At 54.4% G+C, this 14,264-nt stretch overlaps 1 protein-coding gene across 3 annotated transcripts in view; it reads right to left on the bottom strand.

Annotated features, from left to right (window-relative positions):
* CPNE5 (copine 5) overlaps positions 1-14,264 on the bottom strand; it is an 85,919-nt gene that overhangs the window by 67,660 nt on the left and 3,995 nt on the right. For all 3 annotated transcript variants that reach the window (XM_046638752.1, XM_046638753.1, XM_046638751.1), the window contains exons 2-3: positions 3,463-3,503; positions 2,612-2,658 (exon numbers count right to left, since the gene is read on the bottom strand). In XM_046638752.1, coding sequence (XP_046494708.1) covers positions 2,612-2,658; positions 3,463-3,503 — 88 coding nt within the window. The remainder of the gene's footprint in view (positions 1-2,611; positions 2,659-3,462; positions 3,504-14,264) is intronic.

The raw sequence follows: 14,264 nt of genomic DNA, 5'->3' as shown, positions 1-14,264 counted from the left end.
AGGCACAGAGAGGTTAAGCAACTGCTCCAGGTCCTCCACAGATGTATTTGACACCCAGGCCTCACACCTTTCCTCTGCTCCACCCTGCGGGTGCATGTGGTAAGATGCAACGTGGACAAATGGGGACCCTGACCCAAAGGGAGACAAGTCTCAATTACAGAATGCAATTAATGACTAGTGGAGCAGTGCCCTTCTGAAGAGGCCCTTCCAGACTTTTCTGAATGAATCACTAAGACATTAGCACATTCCTGCTTTCTATGAAGCTCAGCCAAAAGGCCTTAAAAGTAATTAGTTCACTTAAGTAGGCCAAACATTTCCCCAGCAATCTGGTTTACACTTTAATTGACTTAGAGTCTTGGAGAGGGCAAAAAAGTCAACTTTAGCCCAGCCCCTGTGGAAATATTTCCCATACATTTTATGGATAAAATTCACCCCCTTCAGCCTCTTGCCTCTGCCGAGCCTGGGAGGGGGAAGGGAGAAGGGGGAGCAGGGAGCATGGCAGGCGATGCTCCAGGCAGTCCGCTAACAAGGCAGGGGAGGTTCCTTACTAAAGTCAGAGGAACAGAAGCTTTCCTGGCCACTCTCATTCTCGTCATGTCCTCTGGGAAGCCCCTCTACCCCACCATGGGCTCTTGGCTTTGGTCATCTCGGGCACCATTCTTCTCCCTTCCCCTTTCTGCAGGCCCTGGGAACTGGCCCCTGTCCCTCTGCTCTCGGAGCTGCCTTGGCCCCATTAGGCTTTGGAGCGTCCCTCTCTCAGTGGAGACCCCATCCACAGCCCACAGGCTGACTTCGCAGGTACAGGTGGAGAAGGGCATGGGGTGGGGCTGCCAAGGTCAAATCCCCTCTTGTCTCAGCCTTGTGCCACTTCTGATCACCAGAAGGCGTGAGCTCAATTCCTACAGCTCCGAAGGCCACAGGAAACCAGTTTTGGCTCTGAGACCCAGTAAATCCGCCCCTACCTCCTCGACTACGGAAGAGAACATTCTTCACCCCCAGACTTCAACCTCATCCTTGCTTGGCCAGACCTGCTTCTCCAACAGTAAGGAGTTCTGCTACTTCTGTTGTTCAAACAGGAGCCAGGGGCATCAAGACCCTCACCTTTGATTGGGTTCCCCCTTTTCCTCTCTGCACCTGAAAACCAGCTGACACAGAAGGCCTGAGGGAGGAAGGAAGCAGAGATGGGAACGAGACTATGGCTGCCACATCCTTGCCTGGCTCCTTTTCCTACTCCTTGCATTCCTTCAACAGCCATTTATTAAGCACCTACTGTGTGCTGGGCACCATTCCAGGGGCTTAAAATATAACAGTGAACAAAGCAGATGAAAATCCCTGCCCTCATGGAGCTGACACATGACAAACAAGATAAGTAAGCAAACCAGAGTGCCATTTATGGTTTGTGGCACAAAATGATAAGGAGGAAAAATTAAGCAGGAACGGGCACGTGTGTTGGAGAGATTGAAATGTCAGATTAGGTAGCCAGGGAAGGCCTTGATAGGATGACATCTGAGTTAAGATCTGAGGGAGGTGTGAGGGGGCCACAGGGACATCTAGGAAAAGAGCATTCCAGGAAGAAGGAACAGCAAGTGCAAAGGCCCTGAAGCGGGAGGAGGCAGATGTGGCTTGAGTAGAGTGATGGAGGGGATGAGCAGTAGGAGACAAGGTCAGCCAGGTGAAAGAAGTTAATCGTGGAGGGCCAGGTGGACCATCATGGAGACTATGGGTTTGCAAGATGGGAGCCACTGGAGGGCTCTGAGCAGAGGGACAGAATTTGACTTGGGTATTAACAGGATCCCTCTGGGTGCTGGGAGGGGAACAGAATGAAGGTCTAGGAGGCTCACAGCCACCCATGAACAGTTTGTGATTCTTGAGAGTGAGCCCTTCCAGTCCGCCCTCTCCTCATACACACCACCACAGGGGCAAAAGACACACGGAGCGCCGTGAGGACAACGGAACTGAGACAAGGCTGGCAAGGCGGGTGGTCCTGGCTTGTGGCAGGGCTTGGAAGCCAGGCTACCGAGCTGGGACTTGATTCAAAGCAAAGGGGAGTCACTGACGGTTTCTGATCAGGGAATCACTAGACAGAAGCCATGCTCACCTTAGTCAGAAACCAAGGGAAGGCTACTGTGGACAAGGCATATCCTAGATGCTGTACCAGGTCTCAGGCCACCAGACAAAGAGATCTTGGTGGGCTTGGACTCCCTCTGTCCCCCCTCAGACCGGGGCTCCCCGAGGGCGGGGCCGCGTCCCCCCTCAGACCGGGGCTCCCTGAGGACAAGTTGTGTCCCCCCTCAGACCAGGGCTCCCCGAGGGCGGGGCCGCGTCCCCCCTCAGACCGGGGCTCCCCGAGGGCGGGGCCGCGTCTCCCCTCAGACCGCGTCCCCCCTCAGACCGGGGCTCCCCGACGGCAGGTACTTTCCCTCCACCTTCAGTCTCTTCCTGAACCAGCAGGGACAACACTCCACCTCTGCACACTTTACTGTCCTTCCTGGGGAGCTTAGATGCCGCAGTTAGAAATATCAGGTGGGATAACTCCAGAGTTTGACAAACACACAGACAGACAATCAGGGACAGGCCCATGTTACCAGAGTGGGAAAGCGGCTTTACCTACCTCCCGCCACTGCTTGTTCTCCATCCCTTGAGTATACATGACACACACTGTGGGGAGAGGAGAAAAAAAGGGTTAGCACCTCAGGCCAGGAGGAAGGTGGGGCCCCAGATGGGGAGGGCCCCGGAGGGAGGGCACCTCAGGAGACTCTGGCCTGGGTAGGGGTGGGGAGGAGGGTGGGCGTGGGGTGGGGTTGAAGAAGCAGACCTAGAGCATAGGCGTGTCTGGGAGGGGCACCCTTTAGGAGAGGGGGCAGGGACCATTCACATCCAGGCCAGAGCAAGTGTGAAGTGTGAGGCAGGTAGACAGGTGGGCATGACAGAGGACTGGGTGGCAGAGGTGTGGCCGGAGAGAGCCTCTGAAACATGCATTGTCCCTTTAGAGCCCAAGCAGCTTCGTGAGACCTACTATTAACATCAGCCCCACTCTACTGATGGGGAAAACTGAGGCTCAGAGGAGGCCAACGACCTGTCTGAGGTCATACACTTGAGTGGCATTGCTCAGGACTAGAACCCTAGGCTCCAAAATCAGTGCCCATCCCCTCGGACCACAGCCAGTTGGGGCTCTCAAATGCACTGGTTTCCCTGGGACTAGACCTTCCGGCCCCAGACACCCTGACCCCCCCCAACCCACTCGGCTGTGTCGAGGCTTCACTAGCACAGGGGCTGGGAAGGGTCAGACCCCCCCAGCTGTCTTTCTCTGGACAGTATCGGGGGAACATTCAACCGCCTGATGCACCTGGGACGGTGCCTGGCGCATAGTTAGTGCTCAGTAAGGGCTCCAGTGTTGGCTGCTGCGATCAGTCCTAACGTTGCTGCTGTTGTCACTGTTATTATTGTCAGAGCAGGACTTACGTGGGTCAGACTTGGAAAACATGTCTTTGTCCAAAAGGTTCCTGAAAGAGGGGGAGAGAGCAGGAGTTAGCACAGCCCAGAAGAGGAGGCGATCTCGGGGGATTCAGGCCTTTATTGAGACCCCGAGGCTGCCGCGGGCCTGGCCTCCGGCAAAACAGGGAGAGCTGCGGCTCCTTCTGCACATGTTTATTAGGCGCTCATTAAAGTCTGCGGGCCCTGGAGTTTCCTCAGCTCCGCCTCCCTGGGGTGTGTGGTGCTCCCTACCCCCACCCACACCAGTGACATACACACACACATGCACGCACGTGCACACACACCTGCACACACATCCCCCCACACACTCTGTGTACCCTGGTGCCCCGCGTCCCACAGCCCCTCGCTCTCGGCCCAAATCCCAGTCTGCCCAATGTCTTAGCCTGTTCTAGAAATTCTCTTCTTACCACTTCTCTGTCTCTCAAAAAAATAAAATAAAATCAAGCAATCAAAATGTCTCCATCCAGTGTCCCATTCTCTCTGGGCTCTGCTTACAGACAGTTTATTCCATCGTCTCATCTGTGCTGATGGATTAATGAATTACACCTCCCAGGGGACGCAGACTTATTTGAACAGGGTCCTTCTGTGGTCAAGGCCAGAGCTATCACATGGCCCTAATAATCTCACTTGAAGGCACTACAGCAAGATGATGGGCACAACATTTGGGGACTGAGCAGTCTTTGAGCAGGCAGGTGCTGAGCCCCTCCTGCCCCGCCTCTGTGCAATCCCCCATCTCCCACGCCTCGAAAACCACCCCCCCCCCCCCACCAGGCGCTGCCCTAAGTGTTATGCAAATCTTCCTACCCTGCCCTGCAAGATCAGCATTGGTAGGCATCATCCCATCTTCCAGATGAGAAAGTGGAGGCAGAGGGACATCAGGGAGGGGGATGTCCTGCACATCTGGTGTCCCTCATTCTACAGCGACCTGCTGCTGTCAGGAAGCAACACAGCCCCTGGAAACTTGGTTTCTGGCCGGGAAGTGACTCAACCTCTCTGAGCCTCCGTTTCCTCATCTGTACAAGGGAGACCATCGTGACAGCCTTGAAGGTTGTTGATGCCCTCCCCTACCTCCCAGCCCTCCTCATCCTGTACACGCCCACCCACCGTTTCCTCCTGCGCCTGCTTCTTTCCTGAGGGCTTCCTCTGGCAGGCCAGGCTGCAATTACCAGGAAGGTGACGCTCCCCAGGGCAGCCCTCAAGCAAGATGGGCAGGAGCTGGGGGAGAAATGCACTGCTTCCTCACTGCCGCCCCCTCAACCCTGGGGACAGCTCTGAGGTGTGTCCCACAGTCTCCCAGAGGGCCCAATGGGACGAGCCCCAGGGGCCCACCAGGAGACCTGCCCATTGAAGGCCCTGTCGACTCGGGTAGCCCGCTCATGCCCCCGCTCATGCCCCGTCCCTGTAGGAGCTTCCTGGGAGCTTCCCCTGTGCGAGCTACTGACTGCTTCCCACACGCCCTAAAGCTAAGCTCTGCCCTTGCCAGCCAACTCAGCCTTGTCCCATCTCCCTCAAAGATGTCCCCAGGGGTCTTCTCACCTCCCCTCATGCCCTCCCACACCCCCCACAGGCCCCTGTGCCCTTTGAACCCCTTTCCCAGAGAGGAGAAACAATCGACACTGGTCTGTGTAGCTTCCTGACAGCCGACCCCAAACATCAGAGCTGGATGGGACCCTCAGGATCATCTCTTCCACCTTCTCCTTGAAGAAGGAGAGACTGAGGCCCAGAGAGAGGCAGGAGTGGCCACACCCCACAGCAAGCAGTGGTAGAGCCAGAAAGGTCTAGAAGGAGGTTTTACCCTGGGTCACCATCACCAAAGCCATCAAGTGTGACAACCTGACTGGGCAACTTGACCCCACAGTCAACCCCACTGCCCATGCCCCCAATCCTGAGGTGGGAGACAAAGACCGACTGACAGACAGACAGATAGATGCAGTAGCAACCTGGTGCCAGCACATGGTGTCTCCTGCTGCCGGGGGAGGCCCCAGATGGTGAATCACCCCAGCTCTGATCCCTGAGCAGAATCCCGGAGATGTCCCCAAGAGAGGGGTCCCCGGATCCCCATCCTCCATTCCAGTCTCTTCATTCAGGGGCCTCTCCCCAAAAGCAGCCGCCCTGGCTAGCTCTCCATGACCCCACAGGCACACAGCCCCTCGCTGGCTCCCACCCTCCTCCACCAGACCTGCTCCCAGCCAGTGAAAACCATCAGATAAACCATCGGATAAACCTCCCAGCCCACTGCAGGGAGCGTGGGATGAACCGATGCCCAAGGCAGCTCTGGAAAGCAGGCAGCAGGGGAGGGGAGACAGGTAAGATCCCACTTTCACACATGCTCATCCGCACCCAGGTGGGCAGACCTCCTCCTGCAGTGCGCTAGCTTTAGGGGCGGGAGCGTCTGTCTTGACTTAAACAAAGGACAAAAGCCTTAACACCAAAGATGACTCTACAGTGGTGGAACCTGAGGCACGGTGAGGAGCTGGAAAGCAATAAAGAGGGCTGGGGGGCGGGACTTCTCTATGAAAGCAAGTGCTGGGGTTTGTCTTTGAATTCTATAATGAAATTCTATCACTACATAAAATCCTAGAATGTTCAAGGTGGAAGGGACCCCAGAGGTCACCTTCTCCAATCCCTTTATAAATCAGGAATGTGAGCCTCAGAGAGAGGTCAATTGACTTCTCAAAGGTCTGGGTGTCCAAGTTTGGGTCTGGAACGCAGGTTTAGTCATGTCTAGGCTAGTGAGAAAGAGAGTGAGACCCTGGATTTTAGCCTAAATGTGAGTGTGTGTGTGTGTGTGTGTGAGAGAGAGAGAGAGAGAAAGAGAGAGAAGGAGTCTTATCTTCAAAGAGAAGTGGGCTTTTCTTGGCCCTGCTCACCCTTCCAGCTGGGCAAGAGGCACACAGCTTGACTAAGAAATAGAATCCAGCCACCTAGATTTGGTGGCTCCCCATCCAGTGACCTCAGGACTCTCAGTGAGCCCTGGGGCATGGGCCATCCTGGCCGTGGCATCTGAGGGTAATGCAAACCCTCTTCCCTCCAGTCTGCTGAGATTATCCTCGGCATCTGTGCAGACCCATTCCTGTCCTTCCTCTTCCATTTTGCCCTCCCTGGACAGACACTGACCAACAACCATTTCCTCGCCCCTTTCCCGAGCTCTCTCTGGCCTGCAGTGTGCAGCCATACTCAGTACACCCTGGGCTGCAAAATCAGGGGTGCATCTCTCTTTCACACAGGCTGTGCGCTCCTCCAGGGCAGGGACCCCGCTTCTACTGCAGGCCAGCCCAGCACTGACTCAGTAGGTGCCTTGCGAATTGGATGGATGAAGGAAGACCAAAAGGAATGGCCAGAAGTGTGAGCGAGGCACTTGTCTCCCCTCCTGCATGGTGCCTGGTCATGCTCGGGGCCCGCCACTCTACTTCCTGTTAGCTGTAGAGCTTAATGCTTAAGTGCATGGGCTGGGTTCACATCCCAGGCTTGGACAAGTTACTTGCCTTCCTTGTGCCTCAGTTTCCCCATCTGTAAAGTGGGACTGAAAACACTTGCTCCCTCAGGACTGCTGTGAGGCACTTGGACATAGTGAGGCTCATCGCATGGGTCAGTCATCATTGGCCTAGTGCTGAGCAGGGCAGTCACTCTCCTGGTGGGTGCTCAGGCTCACTTGGTGATGAAGGAGAGACGGGATGGGTGACACAAGCCATCTCTACCCTCACCGGTCCGAGGAAGCCCAGACCCAACACATACACTGCCAGCGCCCCAGTGTGAAGTGCGTGTGGATCCCCCCACTGGCGGAGAGCAGACCTGCCTCTCCCCGAACTCAGGCTCCTCCTTGACCTCCCTCCCTCTCTCCTCTCCCCCTTGAGGACCCTCTGCCCCTTTGCCTGGGTCCCTGCACCCTATACCCCTCTCTGATCTCTACCTCATCCACACTTGCCCCCTACCATGCCTCACCCCACCCGCCTACCCTGATAGAAGCCTCACGGCCGCCGAGCCTGCCCTCTTGGCCTTGAGATGGCTTCACCCCATGAGCAATGGGCCTCTCGCTTCCTCAGACTCGCCCCTGCCCTCACTTGTAAAAAGGCAGACTCTTGGGCCCCATTCCTAGAGTCTGGTTTTGTAGGTCTGGACAGGGCCCCAGAAGCCATGTTTAAACAAACTACACACACAGACACACACACACACACATTGTGTTCCTGACGGCACTTGTCCAAATACCATATGTCAGGACAGCAGGTGTCAGGGCCTCAGCTTCCCCCACCGCAACAACATACGCACACACAGCACTTGAAGGCTCTTACATGATCCTTACCCTGATCCACTGAGCACTCCAGGCTCAGAGATGGTGAGTGACTCACCCACAGACATACAGCCAGGAAGAAGCCTGGGGGAGGAAACCAGGTCTTCCACCCCGAAGCAGGGCCGGAACCACAAAGGCACAGAAAGACTGGACCATAAGTGCTTTTTCTCCACTTTCCATCTTTGGAGAGCTCAAAGAGAAGTCTTTTCCAACAAGCAAAAAATGTATTTTTTCTCCAAAAGAGCATAAAACCCTTCAGCTGTCCACACAGCAGCCTGGAGTTTGGATTCTTTTGTTCCTTAAATCAAGGCTGGGGAAGCAGAGCCGGGGCCCCTGCCCTCCCCGCTCTTCCCGGAGGAATCATTTCCAATTCAGCCGCAGCGGGAGAACGACCACGCACTGGGCGTGAGCTCAGGTCCCCAAGGCCCCAGCAAAGGGAGAAAGTGCTAGAAGGCCAAAATGAGAGCTCCTGGCTGGTGCTAAAGGAGGGGACCTGAGGCTGACAGTCTCCCATCGGCGAGGCTTAAGAGAGTCAGTAGTAGAAGCTGGGGCTCTTCAGTCAGAGAAAGGAGGAGACACCCAGGGAGCCCCGGTCTGAGGGGGACGCGGCCCCACCCTCGGGGAGCCCTGGTCTGAGGGGGACGCGGCCCCGCCCTCGGGGAGCCCCATCTGAGGGGAGACTCACTTGCCCCTGGGGTGAGTTGCTGGTGAACTGACCATCACACCTCCCTGGCTGTCTCTAAACAAAGCCCACGACTGCTGCCCGGATGCACCAAGCAATGACTCTGCCTACAGCACAGAAGGAAACATTAAGAGCACTCTCCCTCAGCTTTTTCTGCACCTGGGGTCCTTAACAGGGGTCCATGGACCCCCCCCCCAAAACTTTAAGCAAATTGAGGCATATTGGTACAGATGGATGTATTCTTTCTGGGGAGCTTTCATCAGATTCCCAAAGAAGCTCACGAGGCTAAAAAGGTTAAGAAAAGATGGTTTATCTTCTTCCCCACAACCCTCCCTGAGCATCCCTTCTACCTCTAGGAAAAGCTGAGGGGTGTTGAGAGCATAGACTTGGAGCTTCCTCACTGGGTCCAAAACCCAGCTCCACCCCTTCTAGCTGTATGACCTCACTCAGCCTCTCTACACCTCAGTATCCCCATCTGTAAAGTGGGGGTAATAACTGTCCCTCTCTCCTAGGGGTTTTCAGAGAATTAGTAGAGTTCATATACGCAAAACAGTGAGAACAGTGTCCAGCACAGAGTGAGTTGCAATTCAGTGCCTGGCGTACATTCAGTGCTCACTAAAGGTATGTGGAGAGTGAATGGCTCCTAGGGATGCCCCATGTTCTCCCCTCCCTGCCCCTAATGCTGGGCTGGAGTAGAAACTTGAGTGCCCACATGCCCTCGTCCGCCACTGCCCATCTGGCTCAATGGCCTTCCTTGAGGGGAGCAGACTGGGCACAGGGGAGCCACCATCAGGGAGGAACAGGAATCCTGAGGAGGCCCACAGAGCCCCCTGGGCCTGAGGGACCCGCCAGCAACACCCCGTTTCTCTGTGGAGCAATTCAACACTAATCATCTGGCCAACCCCCCAGGCAGGCAAAGATGGGGCGGTGGGCAGGGGGGGGATGACATTCATCCAGGGTAGAATCTGCACCCAGTCCTTGGTTGGGTGCTTAACCTGGACACCCTGTTCACCCTGCATATCAATGTCAGGAGGCAGATATTATCCCCACGCTACAGGCCAGGCAGCCCGGGCTGAGCTGGGCGCCCCGTGTCACCCAGCTTGCCAGGGGCGCACCGAGCCTGCACGCTGAAGCCCAGGCCATCTGGAGGGGCCACAGGGAGCGCCTCCATTACCCAAACCCAGGGGCTCCCCAGGCCCATGCCGGCCAGCAGCGCCCCCTGGCACTCACACCCTCCGCTCCCTGCCCCCAGCCTCATGGGCTGCTCCCGAAGAACAGCTGAGGAGAAGACCTGGAGGGCTTTCCATGCCCTCCTGTCCCACTCCCCGCCCTAACGGGCAGAAGGAATCCCAGGCCAGGCGAGGAGGGAGCCGCAGAGGACAGGAACGCTGGCACCCAGCCCCTGGCACTCGCCCATCTCCCTTCAGATCCCGTTCCTCGCCCGCGGGCACTGTCTCCCTGCCAAGCCACCTCGCCAAGGTCGGAAAAGTAACTGCACAGGGCTTAGAGAGCTCTCCTTCCTGGGGCTATTTGCATTTTTATTATCATTAATTATTGTAATAATCGTCCATCCCACACTGGGGCATGAGCTCTGGCCTCAGAGGCATCCAAGCTGGAATCTCCACGCAGCCATATGGCGATTCTGTGACCCTGGACGAGCTAGTGAACCCCAGTTTCCTCGTCTGGGCGTGGGGTCATACCCGCCTCGTGCAGTGGTGAAGCCAATAGCCTAAAATAGAAGTGTAGGAAGCATGCTCAACTGCTCTCTCCCTTGTGCCCCTCCTGTCCCATTCATCAAGTCTCAAAGGTTTCAACTCCAAAAACACAGCCCAAATCTGTCTACTCTTCGCCACGCCACCATCACCATGGTGTCTCCCGTGGACGCTGCAGTGGCCTCCTCCCTAGTCATGTGCTTCAATTCCTGGTGCTCCCCACCCCCAACCTGTCTACTCTCTTCACAGCAACTAGAGAAATTTTTTTAGAAGGCCAATCAGATCACTCCTGTTTAACACCCCCACCCCCCCAACCCCCACTAATGTGAGTTCTATAGGAGGAGAGAATTTCTCTATGTTGTTCACCACCATATTCTCAGCACTTCAAACTGTGCTTGGCACAGAGAAGACTCTCAATAGCAAATGAGGATCAACATCAATTACTGGATGAATGAATGCATCAGTAGTGTTCAGTTACTGGTGCCTATTATCATTATTTCGTTTATTTAGCACATCCTGGTTTATATAGAACTTCACAAACATAATCTCTTCTTCTTCATAACAATCCTATAGGAGGTGGACAGGACCAGTACTTCCCCCCAGTTTACAGATGGAGAGACTGAGGTTGGAGAACTTAAGTGACCCAGCCAAGGTTTCAGAGACGGTAAGCCAGGAAGTGCACTGACTTTTAGTGTCCTGCCCAGGATTCTTCAAGACCCAAAGGCATGCAGCTCTCCTCCTGGGCCCTTCGGGCACCATACTAGGACGGCAGAGGCACGTGATATGAGGGAACAGGGGCACCTCGCAATGTTTGAAATCACAGGAAGTCTTTTTTCTTGCCCAGGAAACTGACAGGAAGAGAGGTAGGCAGGGGTCCAGCCAAGCTGTGCTGGGAAAATCAGTCCGCAGTCACCTAACACTGGCTGTCCACCGACAGCAGGAAAATCCAAGGAGCCAAGCCTCAGAGACACGAAACACTAGGCCCCTTGTAGCCCCAGGGAGCTCAGGCAGCCATGGGTCACTTGGAAAGGCTCCTTGTGGCAGAGGCCATGGCTGTCCATCCAGCAAGCATTCCTCACTCTCCCCCTGCTAACAGAATCCACATTGGTCCAGGTATCTGATGGAGACGCCCTGAAGTCAGAGCAGGCAGGCTCCTGTCTCTTGTTGCTATGGACTGAATTGTGCAGTCCCCAGGTTTATACATAGAAACACTAACCCCCACCGTGATGGGATCTGGAGATGAGGCCTTTGGGAGGTAATCAGGGTTATTTGAGGTCATGAGGGTGGGGCCCTCGTGATGAGATTAGTGCCCTTCTAAGAAGAGACACGAGAGAGCTTGCTCTCTCTCTTTTTCTCTGCCATGTGAGAACACAGCAAGAATGTGGCCATCTGAAGCCAGGAAGAGAGTTCTCACCAGAACTCAACCATGATGGCACCGTGATCTCAGATTTCATCCTTGAGAACTGTGAGAAATAAATTTCTGTTGTTTCAGCCACCCAGTGTATGGTATTTTGTTTTGGCAGCCCAAGCTGACTCATATACTAACCTAGAGGCAGGCATGGGTCCTGGCTTTGGCTATTGAAAATAGAAGGGAAAGCCCGCTGAGAGATTTTGGAAGGGATTATGCTTTCCAGATAAAAAGAACTTTTCAGAGAAAGGCCTTTGGCCCTATGGCCTGCTTCTCATCTTTGGATGTGTTGTAATAGCTGGAATAGAGGCAGCCATTTTGTAACAATGAAACCCACCACTTGGATGACAGCAGAGTAGAAAGATAGCTGGGTCCTTGATGGAAAGTGAACTGACAAACCAGCACTGAGATAATTTACCTCCAGACTCATTGTGATTTGTGAAAAATAAATGTATTTTGAGTTTGAGTTACTATCAAATTTTCTGTTACCTACAGCCGAAGCATTCCTAACTGAACCTGGTTCCTCTGCGCCCCAAGGCCTTCCAGCTTTATTCTCTTCACCTCTTCCTCACCCTTTCTTCCCAATGAGAGCTCATCTCCAGCGATGGCCTTGGGTCTGAGCAGGGGGAACTGTGGGTTGGGAGAGAAGGGATGGTAAGCTACCACCATGTGGTCTGGATGCCATGGAAGGTTGGCTGCCAGCCCATGATGACTCTCTCTGGTCTCTGCTCCCCAGAGTTCCTCTGGGTTTGTCTCCCAGAACCAGAGGCACCCCTGAGCAAGGAAGGCCTCTCCCATCCCTGGAGAGAGAGCACTACTTCTTGGCCACATTTATCATGGTTGGTAGTCAGGCTCCTCCCGTGATCCTCATGCAGACCCCAATCCTCAAGCTCAAGAAGCCCTTAGGAAGTCTGAGGAAACTGAATTTGGATTCCCTTAACCTCTCTGAGCCCTGATTTCCTAATCAGCAAAAAGGGAAAATCTGTTATCTACCTCATAGGATTGTTGTAAGGTGAAAAAGATACAGTAATTATGGTAGGCAGAAATCTAAGATGGTCCCCAACATTCCCGGCCCCTAGTGTCCAGGCCTGCACAATCCCCGCCTCTGAGTGTGGGTGGGACCTGGGAATATCATTGCCTCCTCGCTCCTGGCATCACTGTCACTTTATATAAGACTCCGCAGTAGCCGACTGGGGAGAGAATCTCCTGCCGGCTTTGAAGAAGTGGGCTGCCGCGCTTGCCGTGAGAGGCCCAGGTGGCTAGGACCTGAGGGCGGCCCCCAGGAGCTCAGGGCCACCCCAATCCAACAGCCAACAAGAAAACAGGACTTGGATCTTACAGCTGCAAGGAACTGAATTCTGCCAACAACCTAAACAAGCTTGGCTTGGACCCCAAGCCTAGGACGAGGTCAGAGGCCCTGCAGATACCTCGATTCCAGCCTGGAGAAACCCCGAGCAGAGAAGCCAGTCATGCTGTGTCTGGGCTTCTGGCCTCCGGAAACTGTGAGATAACGAGTGGTTGTTGTTTTAAGCCGCTAGGTTTGTGGTAATTTGTTATGCAGCAATTGAAAACTAATATAATAATCTTAGTTGGAACCAAATTGTTATTTGAGTAGGTCAAAATCAGTTGAGCAGAGGCAATGGCATATGGTTCAGCCTAACACAGATGTAAAGTGCCTAGCGTGTAGTAAGCACTCAATAAATCCCACTGTGATTATCCCCCTGGCTCCACTAAAGAGTGCCTTGGCGAACTCAATGGCTGAATGGAGTTGTTCCTAGCACTGGCTCTGACAGCTGCCACGCTGCCCTCAGGCCCCCTTCCCCAGGGCCGCCCTCCCCCTGCCTGTCAGAAGAAAGCTTTCAGAGCCCAGTCGCACCCCTTCCGAGGGCCCAGGGCACAGCTCCTGAGCTAGGCTGCCCCTTGGGCCCCAGGGCAGCGAAACGCCAACCTGAACAGACAGCAGAAATCAACGTCTCCGGGGCGGAGGCAACAGCTGCCCACCAGCCCCCCCACCAGCTGGCGGGAGAGGGCAGCTGCTTGAGAGATTCCAACAGGGCTAAGCAACCGACCGCCCCTGGCCTGTCCCTCCTTGCCCTCCCTACGGGTCTCCAGAGCCCCACCATGTGCGATCTGCATGCTTCTTCCAGCAGGACCCTGCGGGGGTGCAAAGGTTTCCTGTTACATAAAAAATGCAAATCGCTCTTTCTAACCAACATAACTGGTCCAGATTCCCACATCAGACGACACACAGAGACCTGGAAGAGAGTGGGGCCCTTGGGGAATGGGACACTGGACAGATGAGTCTTTTGGGGTCTGTGGGAGGCTAATAGAGTCAGGAAAGTTCTGGAACAGACCATCAGAGGAAGGAGAAGCTTGTGGCTCACACTTTCTACAATGTCTGCTGGTTTCTGGTTCCACAAATCATCTACCCGACTCACTCCCAAAACAACCCCTCAGAATCTCTAAATGTACACAATATGTCAAATATATCTCAACAAAGCTGGGGGGAAAATAAGAATCTCTAGATGGATCAGATCTCCAGGACCCATGCAAACCCTGAACCCAGCTACAGAGACAAATTTTCCATTACTTTCAGGTGTTAAATAATAAGCACCATAAATAACTACTTATGGATTAACTCACTTAATCCTCCTAACTGTGAAAAGGATTATTATGCTT

The sequence above is a fragment of the Equus quagga genome, chromosome 15, assembly GCF_021613505.1.
Source record: "Equus quagga isolate Etosha38 chromosome 15, UCLA_HA_Equagga_1.0, whole genome shotgun sequence".
Taxonomy (NCBI): Eukaryota; Metazoa; Chordata; class Mammalia; order Perissodactyla; family Equidae; genus Equus; species Equus quagga.
This window is presented reverse-complemented; position numbering and strand designations above follow the sequence as displayed.